This window comes from Elephantulus edwardii, unplaced genomic scaffold (assembly GCF_000299155.1).
Source record: "Elephantulus edwardii isolate Elephantulus edwardi_28Jun2011 unplaced genomic scaffold, EleEdw1.0 scaffold00083, whole genome shotgun sequence".
In the NCBI taxonomy this organism is placed as follows: Eukaryota; Metazoa; Chordata; class Mammalia; order Macroscelidea; family Macroscelididae; genus Elephantulus; species Elephantulus edwardii.
The window spans coordinates 5,780,258-5,798,795 of NW_006399833.1; the positions used below are offsets into that span (position 1 = coordinate 5,780,258).

The 18,538-nt window shown below is 36.7% G+C and overlaps 1 protein-coding gene and 1 pseudogene across 2 annotated transcripts in view; one reads left to right on the forward strand and one right to left on the reverse strand.

The window, feature by feature from the left end:
• The window catches only part of COL4A5 (collagen, type IV, alpha 5), a 397,088-nt gene that overhangs the window by 197,750 nt on the left and 180,800 nt on the right, over positions 1 to 18,538 (forward strand). For both annotated transcript variants that reach the window (XM_006889910.1, XM_006889909.1), the window contains exons 3-8: positions 1,206 to 1,295; positions 5,887 to 5,931; positions 15,330 to 15,374; positions 15,462 to 15,524; positions 17,784 to 17,837; positions 18,185 to 18,211. In XM_006889910.1, the coding sequence (XP_006889972.1) occupies positions 1,206 to 1,295; positions 5,887 to 5,931; positions 15,330 to 15,374; positions 15,462 to 15,524; positions 17,784 to 17,837; positions 18,185 to 18,211 (324 nt within the window). The remainder of the gene's footprint in view (positions 1 to 1,205; positions 1,296 to 5,886; positions 5,932 to 15,329; positions 15,375 to 15,461; positions 15,525 to 17,783; positions 17,838 to 18,184; positions 18,212 to 18,538) is intronic.
• Positions 3,790 to 4,249, reverse strand: LOC102864732 (annotated as a pseudogene).

Below are 18,538 nucleotides of genomic sequence, written 5' to 3' on the forward strand. Positions count from 1 at the left end.
GGTGTGTCAGAGGCAGTGCGGTTGGCGCAGGATAGAGCAGGGTTTAGGGCTGTTGTACATAGGGTCGCTATGAGTCGCAAATGACTCGATGGCACATAACAACAACAACAGTCTAAAATATGCTAAAATTATCGTGAAAATATTTTTCCTCATCTTAACTAGCTAACTGAGCAATATTACACTAAGAGAGACAGACAGGAAACTACTGGACGGTATGTAAAAGAATTGCAAATCCATTCCTGAATCTCTAAAAATTAGAAAGTTTCTTATAGACCACAGGCTATAGGAGAAACTATGTGTTTGGCTGTACTTTGCTGCTTTTTGTTAGGGTTCTTGATTATATAGTTGTGAATTCTATTTCTACGATTGGCTGTATACCTAGGAGTGGTATGTGGGCTTATGTCGTAATTCTGTGTTTAACATTTTGAGGAACCACCATACTATTTGCCAGGGCAGCTCCACTGTTTTTATATTCCCACCAATAATTAATAAGGATTCCATATTTTTTACCACCTTGGTTATGTTAGTTTTTTTTTTTTTTAATTTAAAGCCATCCCAGTAAAGTTAAAAAATTATCTCACTGTAGCTTTGATTTTAATTTCTTTATTGACTAGTGATGAGTATCTTTTAAAAGTGTGTATTAGCCATTTGTATATCTTCTTTGGAGAAATGCTTGCTCAAGACCTTATGGCCACTTTTTAATTGAGTCATTTGTCATTTTGTTGTTGTTGAAGGAGTTCTTTACATATCTTGAATTTCAACCTCTTATCAAATATAAGAATTTCAAATTTTTATCCTATTTCGTGGGATGTCTTTTCCTTTCAATGCCTGTCATTCCTACTCCATACTTATTTAGTGAAACCTTGCAGACATGACTCCCTGGTTTTGTCATTCAACTGTTGACCACATATATGTCTAAATTTTGCTTCATCTTTTTATACTTTTTTCTTTTAATGCTTTTTTATTTTTACAAGAAAAGAAAGTATCACTATACTGTATCTAATAAAAGATAAATTCAGAGTGATTTGTATTTTCCCCCCTTAGATCTTTCAGGTTAGTTGATACAAGATAGTGAATAATGTGAGTACTGTGAATTCAGATTTTTTCATTTTGACTTGGTAGGCTTTGGATTGTTTTTAATCTGCATTCTACTTATACTTGAAAATTCATAAATGATCATTCCTTTCACTCTTGTTCAATTCTAGGGAGAGAGAGGATTTCCAGGTTTGGAAGGCCATCCAGGTTTGCCTGGATTTCCAGGTCCAGAAGGGCCTCCAGGACCTCGGGGACAAAAGGTATGTGCCACGTTGCCAATCAGTAATACCATAGGAATTTAGCCATTTAAAATGTCAGAATAGGCATCAAATAAACAAATAAGAATTATTAAATTATAGCCCCCAAATTACTATTTTAATGAAAGAAGAGAATTGCTGGAAATTTACCTATATTGTCAATTTCTAAAAATTGAATATTATGACCACACTCACATATAATGGCAAGATACTTTTAATTGTATGCCATTACTGGGAAGAGATAATAGTGAATTTTAAGATTAAGATAATTTTGTTTTGTTTTTATTGGCACCTTTGGTTCAGTGCCTTTTTCTATCTGAATTAGGTAGATTTTTGAAGTGATATATTTATTTTCCAGGAAAAGAAACCTGGCTTGAAATCATTGCTTCTCTAATTTTACTACTACAGGTAACAGCAGCATATTATGTAGTTTTGGTCCTGCAAAGTTTCCTGGTACCCTCCTTCTCACTAATAAGAATAAAGGATTTAGGAAACATTGGAGAAGATAAAGCACATTCCATTTTTAAGCCAGAAGATCAGCAAAATAATATGGAGTTTTTGAGGACTGGTAAGATGGGAGTCTAGGCAGATGACAGTCCAGACTCTCTATAACCAGAAAACAAAGATAACAGATACAAATATTCAGCCTCCAACTCTGAGTTTCAAAGAAATAATAAATAAGTAGCTCAAACGTGAACTGAAGGAGAACATCACATAGGGAAACAGATGGAACAGTGAATTGACTTGACCAAGTGCTGCTATTTTGAACTTTTGCAGGCAATTTTCTGATTTATGCAGGAACCCAGGACTGCAGCAATGTCCATTCCAGCAGGTGGCATGACAAGAAAAGTGTGCTCTCCCTCTTGTTCCCGTGGATCAGAGGAGTAACTTTTCCTTCTAAACCACTTGACTGCCCACCAAGTAGTCAGCAGTATACATAGCAAAGCCAGCAGGGGGCAATGCTATGTAAACTTTTAATCTTAACCAAACACCCAGAAGGAAATGAGTTCCTAGTTCTGGAACCTTTGAAGAGGGAGACATTGCAGTCTATTTAGTCCACAAAGACAGTTTTCTATGTCTTATTTTGGTAAGTTGTAACTGGCATCTTAAAATCTTGTGAGCAGCCAGCCACTGAAGGTACAGCTATTAGTTTCTCAACAAAGAACAGGGAAGAAAAGTAAAGATGTATGTTGTTGTTGTTGTGTATCATTGTGTCAGAACTGACCCATACCTGACCCTCCAGCAGGTTTTCAGAGGCAGTCAGTCTCAAGGAAGGAGATTGCCTATCCTTCTCCCACGGAGCATGTATTCAAGCCACATGACTTCGGGATTGAAGTGTAGTTTCTTACCACTAGGCCACCAGAGCTTCCTCCCAATTAATCCAAGACTAATGCACCACACAAATTTCAACTTCTATGAGAACATAGAACATAAGAACAAAGTGTGTTGACCACCACTGACCACTCTAAAAGGGAGTACAGTAGAAGATTCTGAATAGATGTAATAGACAGTCCTAAGGCATGCATTCCTTAGAATAACCAAACACTTAAGGTCAAAGAATAGCATTTTTCCAGGAATAAAGGCCAGAAGTCATGAAGAGGTAGAATCTAAGGACTAATGGAAATGAGAATTACAGGAAGGAGGTGGGGAACATGTGATTACATTGTTGGTATTGTAATTAATTTTATAAAACAAAATGTGTGTGAATCATGGAATGAAAAACCAATTTGTTTTGTATATTTATCAAACTACAGATAAACAATTTTACAAAGACAAAAAAAGGCTTATTCCTTTATAGGATTTTTATTTTTTAATAAGAAATTCCTTCTCCCAGTGTAATATGTTATTAAATTTTCCATTTAGAATTTGTCCTGGTGATGCGTTTGAACATTACAGAAGAATTTTAAACATACAATATTCGTAGGAATATTGTACTTTTTTATTTTTATGCTCCTTCCTAGATATTTTTTATACTTCTTTTGTGGGGTATTTTCTCCATCTTAGTGTCTCACTGGTTGTGGCTGGTATGTAAGCAAGCAATTGATTTCTTTGAATTAATTTTATACACAGGTGCCATACCGAATTGGCTCATTGATTTCAGTAATCTGTATTTGTTAGTACTACCAATACAATATTAAGTCACTCAGTGGGAATACACAAAAAGTTTTTAAACAAAGAATATTCTCATTTTTTTCAAATAGAATTTTAATTTATTTACCTTAGCTTCCTCAGAGTTGCGTGGGACTAGTAGTTTATTAAACTTTCTTAAAAGCAGAATATGGTAGGCAGATAAATGGCTGCAAAACTATATGCCTCCAAATTACCAGAATCTGTGACTAAGTCACATGGCAAAATATAATTAAAGTTTTGCAGATAAAATTAAAATCAGTTGACTGTAAAATCTATAGATTATCCTGGATTATCCAAGTGGAATCATTTTTTTTTCCTTTCTGCTGTTTTACTGGAGCCTGGGGCTGGTTCTGCCCAGTGGCCATTATCATAGGCCAAACCAGGTGGGGACACCGCCATACCGGAGGTCCTGGCTCTACTTCTGCTGCTCGTCCTTCATGAAATGCTCCTGTAGGTCCCCTTCAGCATCATCTTTGGGGTCTGGCTGCTTCTCAGGAAATAGGTCTGGGAAGGTGAAGGGCTGTCCATGAGCCACCTGGACATAGGCGACCTTGTACTCTTTTTTTCACCGGCATGTTTCTCTTATCTCGTTTCCTGTTGGATCCGTGCTGCATCCGCGTCCTCAGGTCTACCACCAGCACCTGGTAAATGCTCTGCAGCTAGTTTCTGAGGTCCACTTTGGTCATTTCCGGTGGGATCCGGAACTGTACAGTATCATCAGGCTGAGCCGTGCAAGGCCGCACCAGCTGGATGAAGAAGTTGGTTTGGAACACACGGAGCTGTGGCCCTCCAAACTGGTACAGCGGCTACAGCACATTCCGTGCCATGGCGGCCACTTCCGGTCCACAGCGGGGCCCCAAAGTGGAAGCATTTATAACGACAAACTTCCTATCTGGTTTCTGAGGTTGGAAATCTTTGTAAAAGGAAGTTGTGCATCTTTTTTCCGGTTCAATCTGGTGAATTCAAGCACAACCTGTAGCACCCTGAGCCTCCCTTTAGAATCTTAAGTGTCCTTTAATGTTGCTGAAGGAGGACGAAGAGGCAGTTTCAGTGTGGTACACTGGGAGAAAGATTCAACTAGTTATGGAAAAGGGCTACGAGCCAAGGACTGCTAATGGCCTCTATAAGCTGAAGAAGGCCAGAAGGCTCCAGAAATTAACATAGTCCTTCAGATATCTTGAATTTGACTCAGGGAAACCTGTGTTACTGAACTTCTGACATTCATAACTGTAAAATCTGTTTTTTAAGCCATTAAATTTTTTTTTTGTGTGTGTGTGTGTGTGTGTGTGTACTGTTTATTATATTTGTGTGCCAGTGAGGGGATTCCAACTCATAACAACACTATAACCAAAACCCGAATCTACTGCCAAGGAGTCTGTCTATTCCCACTCATGGCAACATCTTTAAGAGAGAAGACACCCTCTTCTTTCTCCTGCAGAGTGGCTGATGGATTCCAACCACCAACCTTTCACTTGGCAGCAGAGTACGTTAACTACAGTGTCACTGGGGCTCTATTATCTGCTATGTGTTCCACCGAAGAATCCCTCTCAGAGGATAATTAGGTTTTTCTCTTAATTAAATTGTTAACATTCATAGTGAAGCAGCATTTTAAACTTTTAGCAATTGTTAGAAATAGGTAAATGGGTTCATACACAATTGTTGTTCAGTGCCGTCGAGCTGAGTATGACTAATTGCAACCCTATGAACAACAGGTCTGAACCCTGGCCTATGCTGTGCTGCCCTTACCACTTCTGATATATTTGATCCCATTGTTGCAGCCACTGTGTCTAATATACAAGAAAATGTCTTTTTACTTGGAGCCTATAGCAAAAGCTAAAAAGGAAAGTTTATGGTTCTTTCTTCACTGTGATAGTAGGACATGCCTTTTTAAAACAAAGCATAGGCTTAAAACAAGCCTATAAACAACAGTTATTTGGGCTCAGAGATGATGTACTTATTTTGTTCATACCTAAATTATTGTAGCCTAGAGGATAAGGAGTTGTGCTGCCAACCCAAAAGCAGGTGGTTCGAATCCATGGGAGAAAGATTGGCAGTCTACTCCCATGTGATTTACAGCCTCTGAAAAGCCACTGGGGGGGGGTGTCAGCTGTGAATTAGTTCCAACTCAATGGCAATGAGAGAAATGATGATGGGGATGTCTGCACCACTATTTCATCTTTATTTTCTTGTATGATTCATTATTAACATTAAACAGTAGAAAATATACAATCTATAACTTTGCAGTTATAACATTTCTGTATGTCCTTTTTGAGTGAATAAAAGCCTTTCCTATTTTTGCCTCTTATCCTGCTGTAGTACTTTCTGCCATAATAGGGTAGACATTTGTCTCACTGACTTTCACAAAGGTTTACAAAATTTTAAGACTCTTGTTTTATCGTTTAAATTTTTGTTGTTTGAACACTCCTTTAGAGAAAAAAAGAACTAAGTCTGATATATTTTCCAGGGTGATGATGGAATTACAGGGCCACCAGGACCCAAAGGAATCAGAGTAAGTGATACATTAAATTATTTAATGGTATAAACGAATAAAAAGTGAAATAAGAAGTGGAGAATACTCATGTTGAAATGAAAAAAAAAATACTATCTTTGAAAAGTTGAATTTAAAAATTAGTATCTATCATTGTTGTTACTGTTGTTGTTATTATTAGCCTTTATTTAGTGTTTGAATATTTATCTTTGATATATCTAGATATCTGTTGGGGAGCTCTGGTAACTTAGAGCTTAGGAGGTATGCTGCAAGCCAAAAGGCACTTTGTTAAAATCCATCAGCTCCTCTATGGGAGAAAGAAGGGCAATCTCCTCTTGTGTGGTTAACTACCTCTGAAACCCCACTGGAGGGTCAAGTATGGGTCAGTTCTGACTCACTGATACAAACCAACAAAGATGTCTATTTAAACATAAGCTTAAATTTAGCTTACTTTTAATTAGTATAAATTAAGATTTTAAAGTAGCATTTGTTAAGAAATATAGAATAATTAAGTTCTATTAATGTGTTAATTTTCATAAATTTATAAAACTGAGTTAAGCTAGAAGTCCTTATGGCTTGACCAAGACAGAGATCATGGGATGGCACAAGATTGGGCAAGGTTCAGATCTGTCTGTTGTATATAGTTTTGCTATGGATTGTAGGCAACTTTATGGCATCTAACAACAACAACAACAGAATTCCCCATGCAATTTGACCTATCTAGATTTCATAGGATTGCTCTGCTCAGGCTGAATACCCTCCTAATATACCATGTTCAAGTATTATTATTTCCTTTTTTTTAACCTTGAAATGAATAAGTTTGGAAATCACTGGTTCCAAGCACTTTAGCAGGAATATCATGATTTTTCAGATTTTAATGTTCTCCGTATCAGTAGGAGAAGCCTGGACAATGTCCCTCTGTGCAGTTTATAGCCTCTGAAAAACCGACTGGAGAGTCAGCTATGAGTCGGTTCATATCAGTATGTGTCTCACATTTGATTTAGTTTTGGAAGAAATTTTTAGATCAACATGTATTTTACAGTGTGTTTTTTAAACGGAAGGAAGCTGTAGTTTAAAAATAGTACTGACTTTTGGAAAAACATTTAATTTTTCTGAAACTCAGTTTCTTAGTTGTTAATTTAGAGAACGAAATAGAATGATCTTCAAGATGTGGGTGATGATATAGCATGTTTATATATGCGCTCTGCACATATGGGATTGCCATGAGTCAGAATCTGCTTGAAGGCAACAGCAATGTATGTGGCAAAGATTATTGAACACTCAGATCCTTTGATATACAGAAATTTAGTATAAATTCTATGTAACTATTGAAAGTATTCTGTTTGCTTTATGTGCTACTTTTGACTAGTATAGATATGGAACTGGTAAGGCAAGGAAGAAACTAAAACCCCTTAGTTTATCAGATATATTTATCTGATTTTCTGCAAGAAGTGGATATAAATATACTGCTCTGCTGGCCTAGTGGCAAGAAGCTCACTGCAATACCAAAGCTCTTAGGTTCGAGGCCACCAGTTGCTCTACAGGAGAAGGATGGACAATCTCTTCCTGAGCAATTAACTGCCTCTAAAAACCCACTGGAGGGTAAGCTATGGGTCAGTTCCAACTCAACAGCACACAACAACAACAACAACAACAACATTCAAGGTCTTTGTAATAATCATAGTATATTTCATAATAAAGATAGCTACCATAAACTATGTCCTACTGTTGTTGTTGTTTGCTGTAGGCGGAACTTTCTCCTACCTGATTCTATATTGGATTTTCGGAAATGGCAAATTATAAGGGAGGAGATTGTCCATCTTTCTCCCAAGTATGGCTGCTGGAGTCCAACTGCCTACAGTTGGGTTAACAGGGACACTACTTAGTACTAAGCCACCAGAGCTCCTTCTAAATGGATAGAAGTGTGTGAATAGTCTATGTTCTACAACTAGAGTTTTAAAAGTCCTTGAGAATAGGTGGTTGGAAAGTTGCTATTTCCTTAGATCTCAGCCTACAAACATCCCTTGGGCATTAAATTTTTAAAATTTATTCGAATGGATTGAGGAATTACGGTACATTTACGTGATGGAATACTATGCAGCATGCAAGAGCAATGAATGATTTTGTAAATCACTGCCTAACTTGGGAGGGACTAGAGAATATTGTGCTGTGCTGAGTGTACTAACTCATTCCCATTATATAAGGCCATTATTGTAGAAATAGATAACTAGTAAAACATTTTTGAGGATCTAAATGGGGGAAGGGCTGAGGGGTGGGGATGAATGGGGGTAAAATCATGGGGTTGCATGGTTTGATAGGTGGAGGAGGAGTGGGTTGGGGATGTGGAGGGATCCAGTGTGAGGGGCATTGTATACAAACCTCATAGGTAAACTAGTGTAACTTTTTATTTAAAAAAAATCTTGAGTAATAGTTTTTTTTAAATCCATACCTATTTTAAAAAAAGAAAAAACAATGCTAAACCAGAAAAAATAACCCTTATGTATAGAAATTTTGAAATATACAGAGAATAGGAAAATTCCTTGTACACATCAACAGCTTTACCTATTGACATTTTGACAATCTTGTGCGATCATTCCACTTGTGAATACTTGAATATGCTTCTCTGATAACTGCGTAGCCACTATACTATTATCACGTCTCAAAAATGTAGTAGTGATTTTTAACATAAACCCTAGCACATACTCAGATTTTCTCAGTTGTCTAAAGATGTATTCTTATAATATTGTTTATTAATTTTAATGAACGTTTACAGAGACTTTGGATTTCCGTTCATTCATTGTTTCATTTTTCTCCCTGCCCACCCCTCCCCTCCAGTTTGATCTTCTCTTTGAAAAGTAAAAGAAAAATTCCTTCATTGGTATACAATACCCACCTCCACCCCTTGCCCCAAGTACACTCCACTATGCAACCTTAATTTTGGACTCTTGTCATGACCATAATACCCAATCATATATCCCTTTTAAACAGTTCTCTCCCTCATCTGTTTCAATGCAGTATACATAATTTATCCGGTCTTTCTCAGTCTCACCCCAACCCTCAGGATGCATTTTTACAAGTGGTTTGTTCAAGGCAGGATCCAATGAAAGTCTATATATTGTATTTGGTTTTGTGTTTCTTAAAATATTTTAAAAAATTAAAAAATCTTTTCAGTATGATATTGAGGAACCTGGGTCATATGTATTGCACATGTTCCACATTCTAAACTTTACCAATTGCTTCTTAATTATATTATTTAGATTTTTTTTTCGATCTCCATATTCCTTTAAGTCAGAGATTGCTTTGAAAGGACTAGGAGACTTTCTGGTGATTCAGAGTTATATCCTTAAGATTGATACATTTTACTAGAGTAAATTATACTTCAATAAAAAGAAGAAATAAAAATTAAAGAGATTCTTGGATCATTCAACTAGTTACATGCTCATCTGCTAACCAAAAGATTAGAGATTTTAGTCACCCCAGAGGTGTCTTGGAAGAAACACCTGGCAATTTTCTTCTGAACAATCAGTCATGGAAAACTTTGATGCACACAAGGTTCAAGTCTGAATTGACTTGATAGCAACTAGTTTCAAAATTAACGAAAATGGGGCAAGGAAAAGACTTTCATAGGTAGTTCTGCATACTTACCATTGAATTCTATTGTGAGGCACTTATTTGTTTGAGGCATTTTATTGTTGTTAAGTTTGATCAGTAGTTTGGGGTGATGTCCGAGCAGCACTCATGGTGAGGTGGGCTCAGCTCCCATGTGAAGGACCCTCTCCTTCTTTGTGGTGCTCCGCGGGGTGGCAATAAACACGCTGAACATCTTCCTGAAGTTGCACCAGGACAAGCACGAGAGACCCAAGTTCATCGCCTACCTTCACCTCCGTGTTAGGTCCAAGCCTTTTCTCTGGGGAGATGGGAACCACAAGCTGTTTCTTAACCCTCATGTGAATCTGCATGCAACTGGCTATGTAGAGGACTAGATAAAGAGGACCAGGACCACCACCGGGGACCACTGTATTGGTAATAGTTGTACCATTGCACTGCACGTGGACAAAAAGTGTACGGCGACCTTCACCTTTACTTTTGTAAATGAGCTTCCGTCCCTTTGCATGTGGCAGGAGATGGCTTAAATAAATAGATTAATCACAAAAAAAGAAAAAAGTCTCCTGTCAACTTTTCGCTTAGTAGTTTTAGCATCCATTAATGCCAAATTCATTCTTTCATTCAGAGTGGTAAAATGGTGTTTTTGAAAATTCAATAAATCATTATTAGTTGTAATTCTAATTTATAAGCTAGAATTGTAATAGGATAGTGAATTACTTGAGGCCTTAGGGACAATAAAGGTTGTGTTTTTAAAAAATTATGTCATTATAAACTAGGGTATATGTGTTTCACTCAGTGCTGGTAGTTTTTATTTTTGATCCTCAAATTGTCCCATCTTTGGCCTGTAGGAGCCCTGTCAGATTGCTTCCTGATTGTATCTCTTTGACAAAACTCCAGTGGTAGTTAATATTGTATACCATTGAGTTGGAACCAAATCATAGCTGACACTCCAGAGGGTTTTCAGAGGCAGTTTAATCGCATAGGAGATTGCCCACCTTCCTCCCATGGAAAGGCTGGTGGATTCAAATCACATGCTTTTGAGAGATGGTAAAGTGCAGCTCCTTACCACAAGACTTTTAGAGTTATCTTACATGTCTTCCCAACACACACAGATCTACACACATACATTATTTTCAGGTGATCACTCCATACCATTGGAGAGAAATCTTCACTTATTTTCATAACTGTATAATATTAACTTGTGTGGTATTGTTAGGTGCCATTGAGTTAAGTATGACTTATATCAACCCTATGAACAACTGATCTCAACCCTGTCCTATTATGGGCCGCCTTCATTATCTCTGACATGCGTAAGCCCATTGATGCACTCACCATCAGTACATCTTGTTTAAGGTCTTCCCCTGTTTTGCTGACCATCCACCCTTACAAGCATGATATCCGTTTCCAAGGAACAGCCTCACCTAGCATCATGCCCAAAATATGTGAGACAAAGTTTCACCATCCTTGTGTCCAAGGAGCTCTATGGCTGTGCTTTCCCCAAGACATATCTGTTGTTTTCTTTGACAATCTGTGGGATATTCAGTGCTCTTCTTCAACACTACAACTCAAGAGAATTAATTCTTCTCCTGTAATCCTTATTCATTGTCCAGATTTCAGATGCATAGCAAGTAATTGAATATACCATGGTCTGAATGAGGCACCCCTTAGTCCTCAAACTGACATCATTGCTTCTCAGTCATTTGGAAAGATCCCTGACTAAACTTGCCCAATGCATTATGTGTCCTAATCTCCTGACTGCTGGTACCAAGGGTGTTGATTGTGGATCCAAGTGAGACGAGATTGTTGAAATTTTCAACTGCTTATCTGTCTATCATGATGTTGCCTATTGGTCCAGTGGTCAGGATTTTTGTCTTCTTGATGTTGAGATGCAATTCATATTGAAGGATGTAGTCTTTGATCTCCTGCAGTAAGTATTTCAAGTCTTACTTACTTACATCAAGCAAAGTTGTGTCATCTGCATAGTGTAGGTTATTGATGAGTCTTCCTCCAATCCTGATACCATAGTGCTCTTCATAAGGCTCAGCTTTTTGAATGATTTACTCAATATATATATTGAGTAGATATGGAGAAAGGATATGGCCTTGATGTACACCTTTCCTGATTTTAAACCAGTTAGTGTTCCCTTGTACAGTTTGGACAACAGCTTCTTAGTTTAGGTATTAGTTTCACATGAGCACAGTTAAATATTCAGAGATTCCCATTCTTCTCAATATTAGACATAATTTGTTATGGTCCATACAGTCAGATGCCTTGGCATAATCAAGAAAACACAACTAGACATTCTTCTTGTATTCTCTGCTTTTGACCAAGATCCATCAGATATCAGTAGTGATACTGCTTGTGCCATGGCCTCTTTTAAACCCTGCTTGAACTTCTGGTAGTTCTCTGGCAATGTACTTTTAGTTTTTGGATGATCTTCAATATTTTGCTTACATGTGATATTAACAAGGTTATTCAATAAATCCCACAGTCTGTGGGATTACTCTTCTTGGGATGGGAACAAATATGAATCATTTCTAGTCAATTGGTCAGGTAACTGCCCTCAAAATTTCCTGGCATAGACTGGTGAGTATGTCTAGGACTGCATCTTTTAGTTGCAACATATCATTTGGTATCCTTTCAATTCCTGGGGTCTTAAATTTTACCAGTGCCTTCAGTTCAGCTTGAACTTCTTCATTACCATTGGCTCTTGGTAATATAGTTGTTGTGTTGTTGTTGAATACTGTCAAGTCTGAGACAACCTATAGCCGACCCTCCAGCAGGTTTTCAGAGGCACAAGGAGATATTTCCTATCCTTCTCCCATGGAGTAGCTGGTGGATTTGAACTATATACCTTAGGGCTTGCAACACAGTTTCTTACCACTAGTCCACCAGAGAACCCCCTGAAATTTTTCATTGTGAACCAGTTCTTTTTGGTACAGTATTCTGTGTATTCCTTCTGTCTTCTTTTGATACTTTCTGGATCATTAAAAATTTTGCCCGTAGCATCTCTCAGTATTACAACTTGGAACTTGAGTTTGCTTTTTAATTCTTTCAACTTTTTAATGCTTATCAAATTCTTCCCTTCCTATTCTCCAACTCCAGCTTTTTGCACATTCCATTATAATATTTTTCTTTGTCTTCTTAAGCTACCTTTTTAAATAGTCTGTTCTTTTTTATTTTTATTTCTTTATTTTGCTGTTTATCCCATTTTTTTTGGCTTCTCAATGCTCTGGTACAATTTTCAGAGTCTCTTATGATATTCATTTTTATTTTTTCTTCCTTCACTGTTTTTAAACCATCTTTTGCTCTCTTCATGGATGATATCTTTGATTTAATGTCATAGCTCATCTGGTCTTCAATCATTAGTGTTCAATTTCTCAAATATATTCTGGAAATGAGTTTTAAATTCAGGTGGAACAGACTCAAAGTCGTATTTTGGTTCTGTGGACTAATTTCAATTTTCTTCAGCTTAAATTTGAACTTGCACATAAGCAATTGATGTTATGTTTCACTGTCAGTACCTGGCCTGATTTTGACTACTGATACTGAACTTCTCCAGTGAGTCTTTCCACAGATAGAGTCATTCTGATAGAAGAAATTATGTGTAAATGTTGTGCAATTTATATAGTCATGTCACTATTAAAAGAAATGCATTTGGGATGTTTTTAATATTTAACTATGACATTAGAAACTCACTCACTCATTGCCTTTGAATTGGAGCTGATTCACAGCTGAATCCTGCAAAGGGTTTTCAGAAGCTGTAAATCAAATGAAGGAGACTGTCTTTTCCCCTAAAAGCGGTTGGTGGATTTGAACTGTCAGAGATTATGCCACTACAACTTCCTAGAAGATTTGCCAGCCCACAACTGACTGTTAATCAAATAAAAAAGACCTACCTTCTGAATTCCAACTGCTTCAAACAAGAGGCTCTCAGGCAGGCCCCAACCAACTTAATCACAGAGGTCCACCCACTGGGTCCTAGTTGGTTTAAACAAGAGCCACCCAGCCCACAACTGATTGTTGGTTAATTAAATTAAAAAACACAAGCATCCCACACCTGACTTGACTGAATACCCACTGGAATGTCAGCTATGAGTCAATTTCAACTGAATGATACATAACAACAGTGGGACAGAGTCCTTGTAGTTAATTTCCATATCAAAGGGCAAATGTACATGCAGTTTTGCTAGGCATTTCCAAATTTCCCTCCACTGTGTTTCAATCCTCATTAATAGTATCTGAGAGTATTTTTTCAGAATGTTACCTACAGAGAATGTTGCCAAACTTGTGTTTTTGACAGTCCTGAAGGAGAAATGAAAGAATTTGTGGATGGCACATTGATGTTTTCAGGTGCAGATATTTTTGTCAACTTCTTATTCCCTGCTGAATTCATGACAAACCTCATAGAAACACTTATTGTATTGTTGTTGTTGTTGTTGTTATGTGCCGTCGAGTGGCTTGTGACTCATAGCGACCCTATGTACAACAGCCCTAAACTCCGCTCTGTCCTGTGCCAATCGCACTGTCTCTGACACTCCCATCCCAATTATCCCAGTCACTGAATCAATCCACCTCATAGAGGGCCTTCCTCTCCTGCGCCGTCCCTCCACCCTCCCAAGCATGATGTCCCTCTCTAAGGACCGGTCTCTCCTCACAACATGTCCAAAGTAAGTTAGACGGAGCCTCAGAATCCTTGCCTCTAAGGAGCCACCCGGTTTAACCCTCTCCAGGACAAATCTGTTTGTTTTCCTAGCAGTCCATGGTATTCTCAATACTCTTCTCCAGCACCACAGCTCAAAGGCATCAATTCTCCTTCTATCCTCCTTGGTCATTGTCCAACTCTCTGATGCATAACAGGTGATTGCGAGGACCATGGCCTGTATCAGACGCACCTTAGTCTCCAGAGAGACACCACTGCTCTTCAGCACTTTGGAGAGGTCCCTAACAGCAGACTTTCCCATGGCAATGCACCTTTAAATTTCCTGGCTGCTGGTGCCAAGACTGTTGACTATGGAGCCAAGCAAACTAAAGCTGTGTACAATCTCAATCTCTTCACCATCCATCCTGATGCTGCCAATTGGTCCAGTGGTGAGAATCTTTGTCTTCTTGACATTGAGCCTCAGTCCATATTGTAGGCTGAAGTCCTTGACACTCTGCAGCAGGCGCTTCAGGTCCTCCTCAGTTTCAGCAAGCAGGGTTGTGTCATCCGGATCTGACTGGTACAGGAGGAGATTGCCCCTCCTTCTCCAGCAGAGCATCTGGTGGATTCGAACCGCATACCTCTGGGATTGCAGTGCAGCTTCTTGCCACTAGGCCACCAGAGCTCCCTCTGGCTTATTGTATTAGAAGAGACATTCCATCTTCTGATTTTGATGGTACTACTAAGTGCAAAGGGAACTCTGATGGCCTAGTGAGTAAGGAGTTGCTTACCAAAGGCATGAATTTCAAATCCATCAGCTTCTCCATGGGAGAATTATAGACATTCTCCTCCTGTGCAATTCATCTCTGAAAACGTACTGGAGGGTCAGCTGTAGGTCAATTCCCACTCAACAGCAATAAGTTTTCTGTTGTTGACTAAGGTCAGAGAAAGCAAAATATCCTCAAATTAATTTCCTCTATGTCTATAGAAGAAAATCTTAAATACTATGGAAAATTTTTCTGTCTTGTGTTTAATGAGTGGTGATATAATCAATAAGACACATTTGTCAATTTCTGTTATAAATATAACACTCATAGTACCCTTAGGCAGGGTGTTACTTTATTGTTATATTGAGTGCTACTTGGTTCAAGTAATTTATTTCTCCTTACAGGGTCCTCCTGGACTTCCTGGATTTCCAGGGACACCTGGTCTTCCTGTAAGTAGAATTTGACTTTTTAAAAAATTTTGAAATCCCTTAACAGTTAATATAAATAATTACATATGTATATGTCCATTTTCAAAGGGAATGCCAGGTCATGATGGGGGTCCAGGACCTCAAGGAATCCCTGGATGTAATGGAACCAAGGTGAGATTTCTTCACTTTTATTCTGGTCAGAATATTTGACAATAATAGGCTTAATAATTCTGAAGAAATAAGTATGAAAATTGTTAAAGAGATAATGTAACTTCATGTCTAGTGTGTACAGAAAGAGGCTATCTTCTAGCAGCATTATTAAAATATTGGAGCATTAGTGTGTTCTTTTAAGCATGTGTACATACTTAGTTGGAATATTGCATTGGATTAAAAGTCCTTTTCATGGATTTTGTCTAAAGTAGTATTAGTGTTGAAAACACTAAAAATGCATATATAGAAATATATGTATGAACATACGTATGTAAATATGCATGTATTTTTCTGACATTACATCAGTTGTTAAAAGTAGTACTAGTGAATGTTGATCATTAACTTTACTCTTTTTTTTGAACTAGGGTAAAATTCTAGCTTTTAAAATATTTTATACTTTAGTTCTTACCTTGTTTCATAACTTCTTTAAGAAAAATGTCATCTATAATCCAGTAAATCCATTTTTATCACAAATTATTAGAATGGAACAGGAAACTATTCTCATTAGTAAAAGCAATAAATGTAACAATTTATAAAGAAAAACAAAGCCTTACATATGGTGAACATTTTTCCCAGTCTTTTTTTTTTTTTTGGTGTGTTTAGTCTGTCTGGACTAACATAAAAATAAAAATTTAGAAAATATACTCTTTTTTGAAAGCTTCCATATTATAGCCTCTGTTCTTATCCCTCCACTTGTTTCCTTTTGAGGTTAATGCAATATATTATTGTTTTCCTGACAGTTTTTTTACATTTCCATTTCCCCCCTTATATTGTATGCAACCACTCATGAAATACCTTAGATATTTCTAGCTATTTCTAGATAATAGTGTGTGTCATATTTTCTATTAGAAGATATATTTAAAATAACTTTAACAGCTGCTGTGTTTTATGAAGACCATTTTTTTATAATTACTACAATATAAATGTGAAGACAACACAATCTTATCTACCACTGATATTACTGTAAGTCAATAGGATCCTTGCCTAAAATAATAATTTTGAGTATATGCAGCTGGCATGTTTTCCATCTCAATTAAAGCAAAAATCATGGAATCAATGTGGGATTATTTTAGATGGTACATTTTATGTTTAGTAAGTTAAATTCTTGTGCCTCTTCTAGTTCTTTGTTTATTGGTTTTTCTGGCATACCTTAAATAATAAACATATCACTCTGCCAAAGTTTTAACTTTGAAGAGCAACTGTATCTGTAAAGTACAGTATATTATATGAATAAAGACATTTTTCTTTTACATTTTGTGAAGTGGAGCCTTTGTAGACCTAATGACTTAACCACTCATTTATGTGAGTAGCAAATTTCAAAGAAATTAATTTCTTTTTAATGCTTTCAGATTAAATGATATTCTTGTTTCTTGCTTCTTAGATAATAGAATAAACCCTAGACATGAAGTAGGATATAAGTATTCCTTTTGATTTTTTTTTCTTTATAACAAAAATAACAGCAAAAAGGAAATTCTTTTCTGAATCTGATTTTCTTGGGGAAAGGGATTGAAAAAGATTTCAAAGTCACATTTTTGTAATAAACTCACTCATTTAAGCCTTTCAGAAGGAGATTGTTAAGATTGCTATAGCATACAAGTATTTGAAGGCAAGTTGGCTGAGGTTCTTCGAATAGTGATTTTAGCTTTAGTTTTCTAAATCAAATGTCCATATTAGTACTTTTCAATAGTGATTGAGAAAAACTGGGTGTCTAGAAAATATAATGACCTTAAATTGCTAGAACCATAGTTATTATTGTCCTCTTGGTAAAATTAATAGCATTCTTCCCTATTATCTCTTTATATTTACAAAAATAATATGAAATAGTTTGGAACAAAAGAAAATACAATAGAGTAGTTAAAATAATCTATATATTACATGAGCAGGAAATTGGGACAAATCACTATTAAACATGATTGATAGTTAGGAATCATTGTGTCTTAAAATGGATTCGTCAAAAGAAAATGACTAGGGTAGAATAGGAGTGTTTTTCTTCATTTGTGACTGAAACTGATGAGTAGAAATAAAAAGATCTTTAAAAGTTGAGTTGATATGGATAGTTGATATTGAGATAATTGGTATGTGAAGGCTAATGAAATTTTGGCAATCTGCTATGTTTTAAAGTTGCTTTTATAGAAACCTTTTCATTAGCTCATGTTTTTGTTGGTATAATTTTTGCTTTGTTTCTTTTCTTCCATGCTTTTTTCTTTTAACTCCATCTAGGGAGAACGTGGCTTTCCAGGAAATCCTGGTTTCCCTGGTTTACAGGGTCCTCCAGTAAGTGACACAATGTGGAATTTAAAAAAAATTAAATAAATGGGAATTAGCAGAAGAATCAGAAATGGTAGCAAATAAGCTCAATGAATTAATATGTTTCAAAGCAGTACATTTTAAAGTAATAAACTAGGTAATAAAAGAAAAGGGGACCAATAGCATCACTTTCTGATGGGGTTGGGGATCAAGAATTCTAAGGTACTTAATATAAATGTCGTCTGTGTTCTAAGATATGTAGCATTCAGAAATGATCTCAGACTAGTCTATTCAATGTGAACTCTGTTTTGAAAGCATCTATTTTTTTTTCTGTGCTCCTGTTTTATGTATAATTCTTTCTTTTTTAATAATAGGGACCTCCTGGTATCCCAGGTATTAAGGTAAGCATCTCATTCTGGGAAGGTACACATAGAAAGCATGCAACTAAGGAAGCTCTGGTGGCTTAGTGACAAGAAGTTGCACTGCAATACCCAAGGCTTATGGTTCAAATCCACCAGATGTTCCACTGGAGAAGGAGGGTCAACTTCCTTCTGAGTCAGTTGGATCTGATTCAATGATACAAAACAAAGCAAACAAATAAATAAAAATCTTTAAAAAAAAAGAAAAGAAAAAGAAACCTATGGGGCAGATCTACTCTGTCCTGAAGAGTTTGGTTGGTTGTTTTGTTGTTGGTTTTTTTTTAAAAAAGAAAAAGAGAAGAAAGAAAA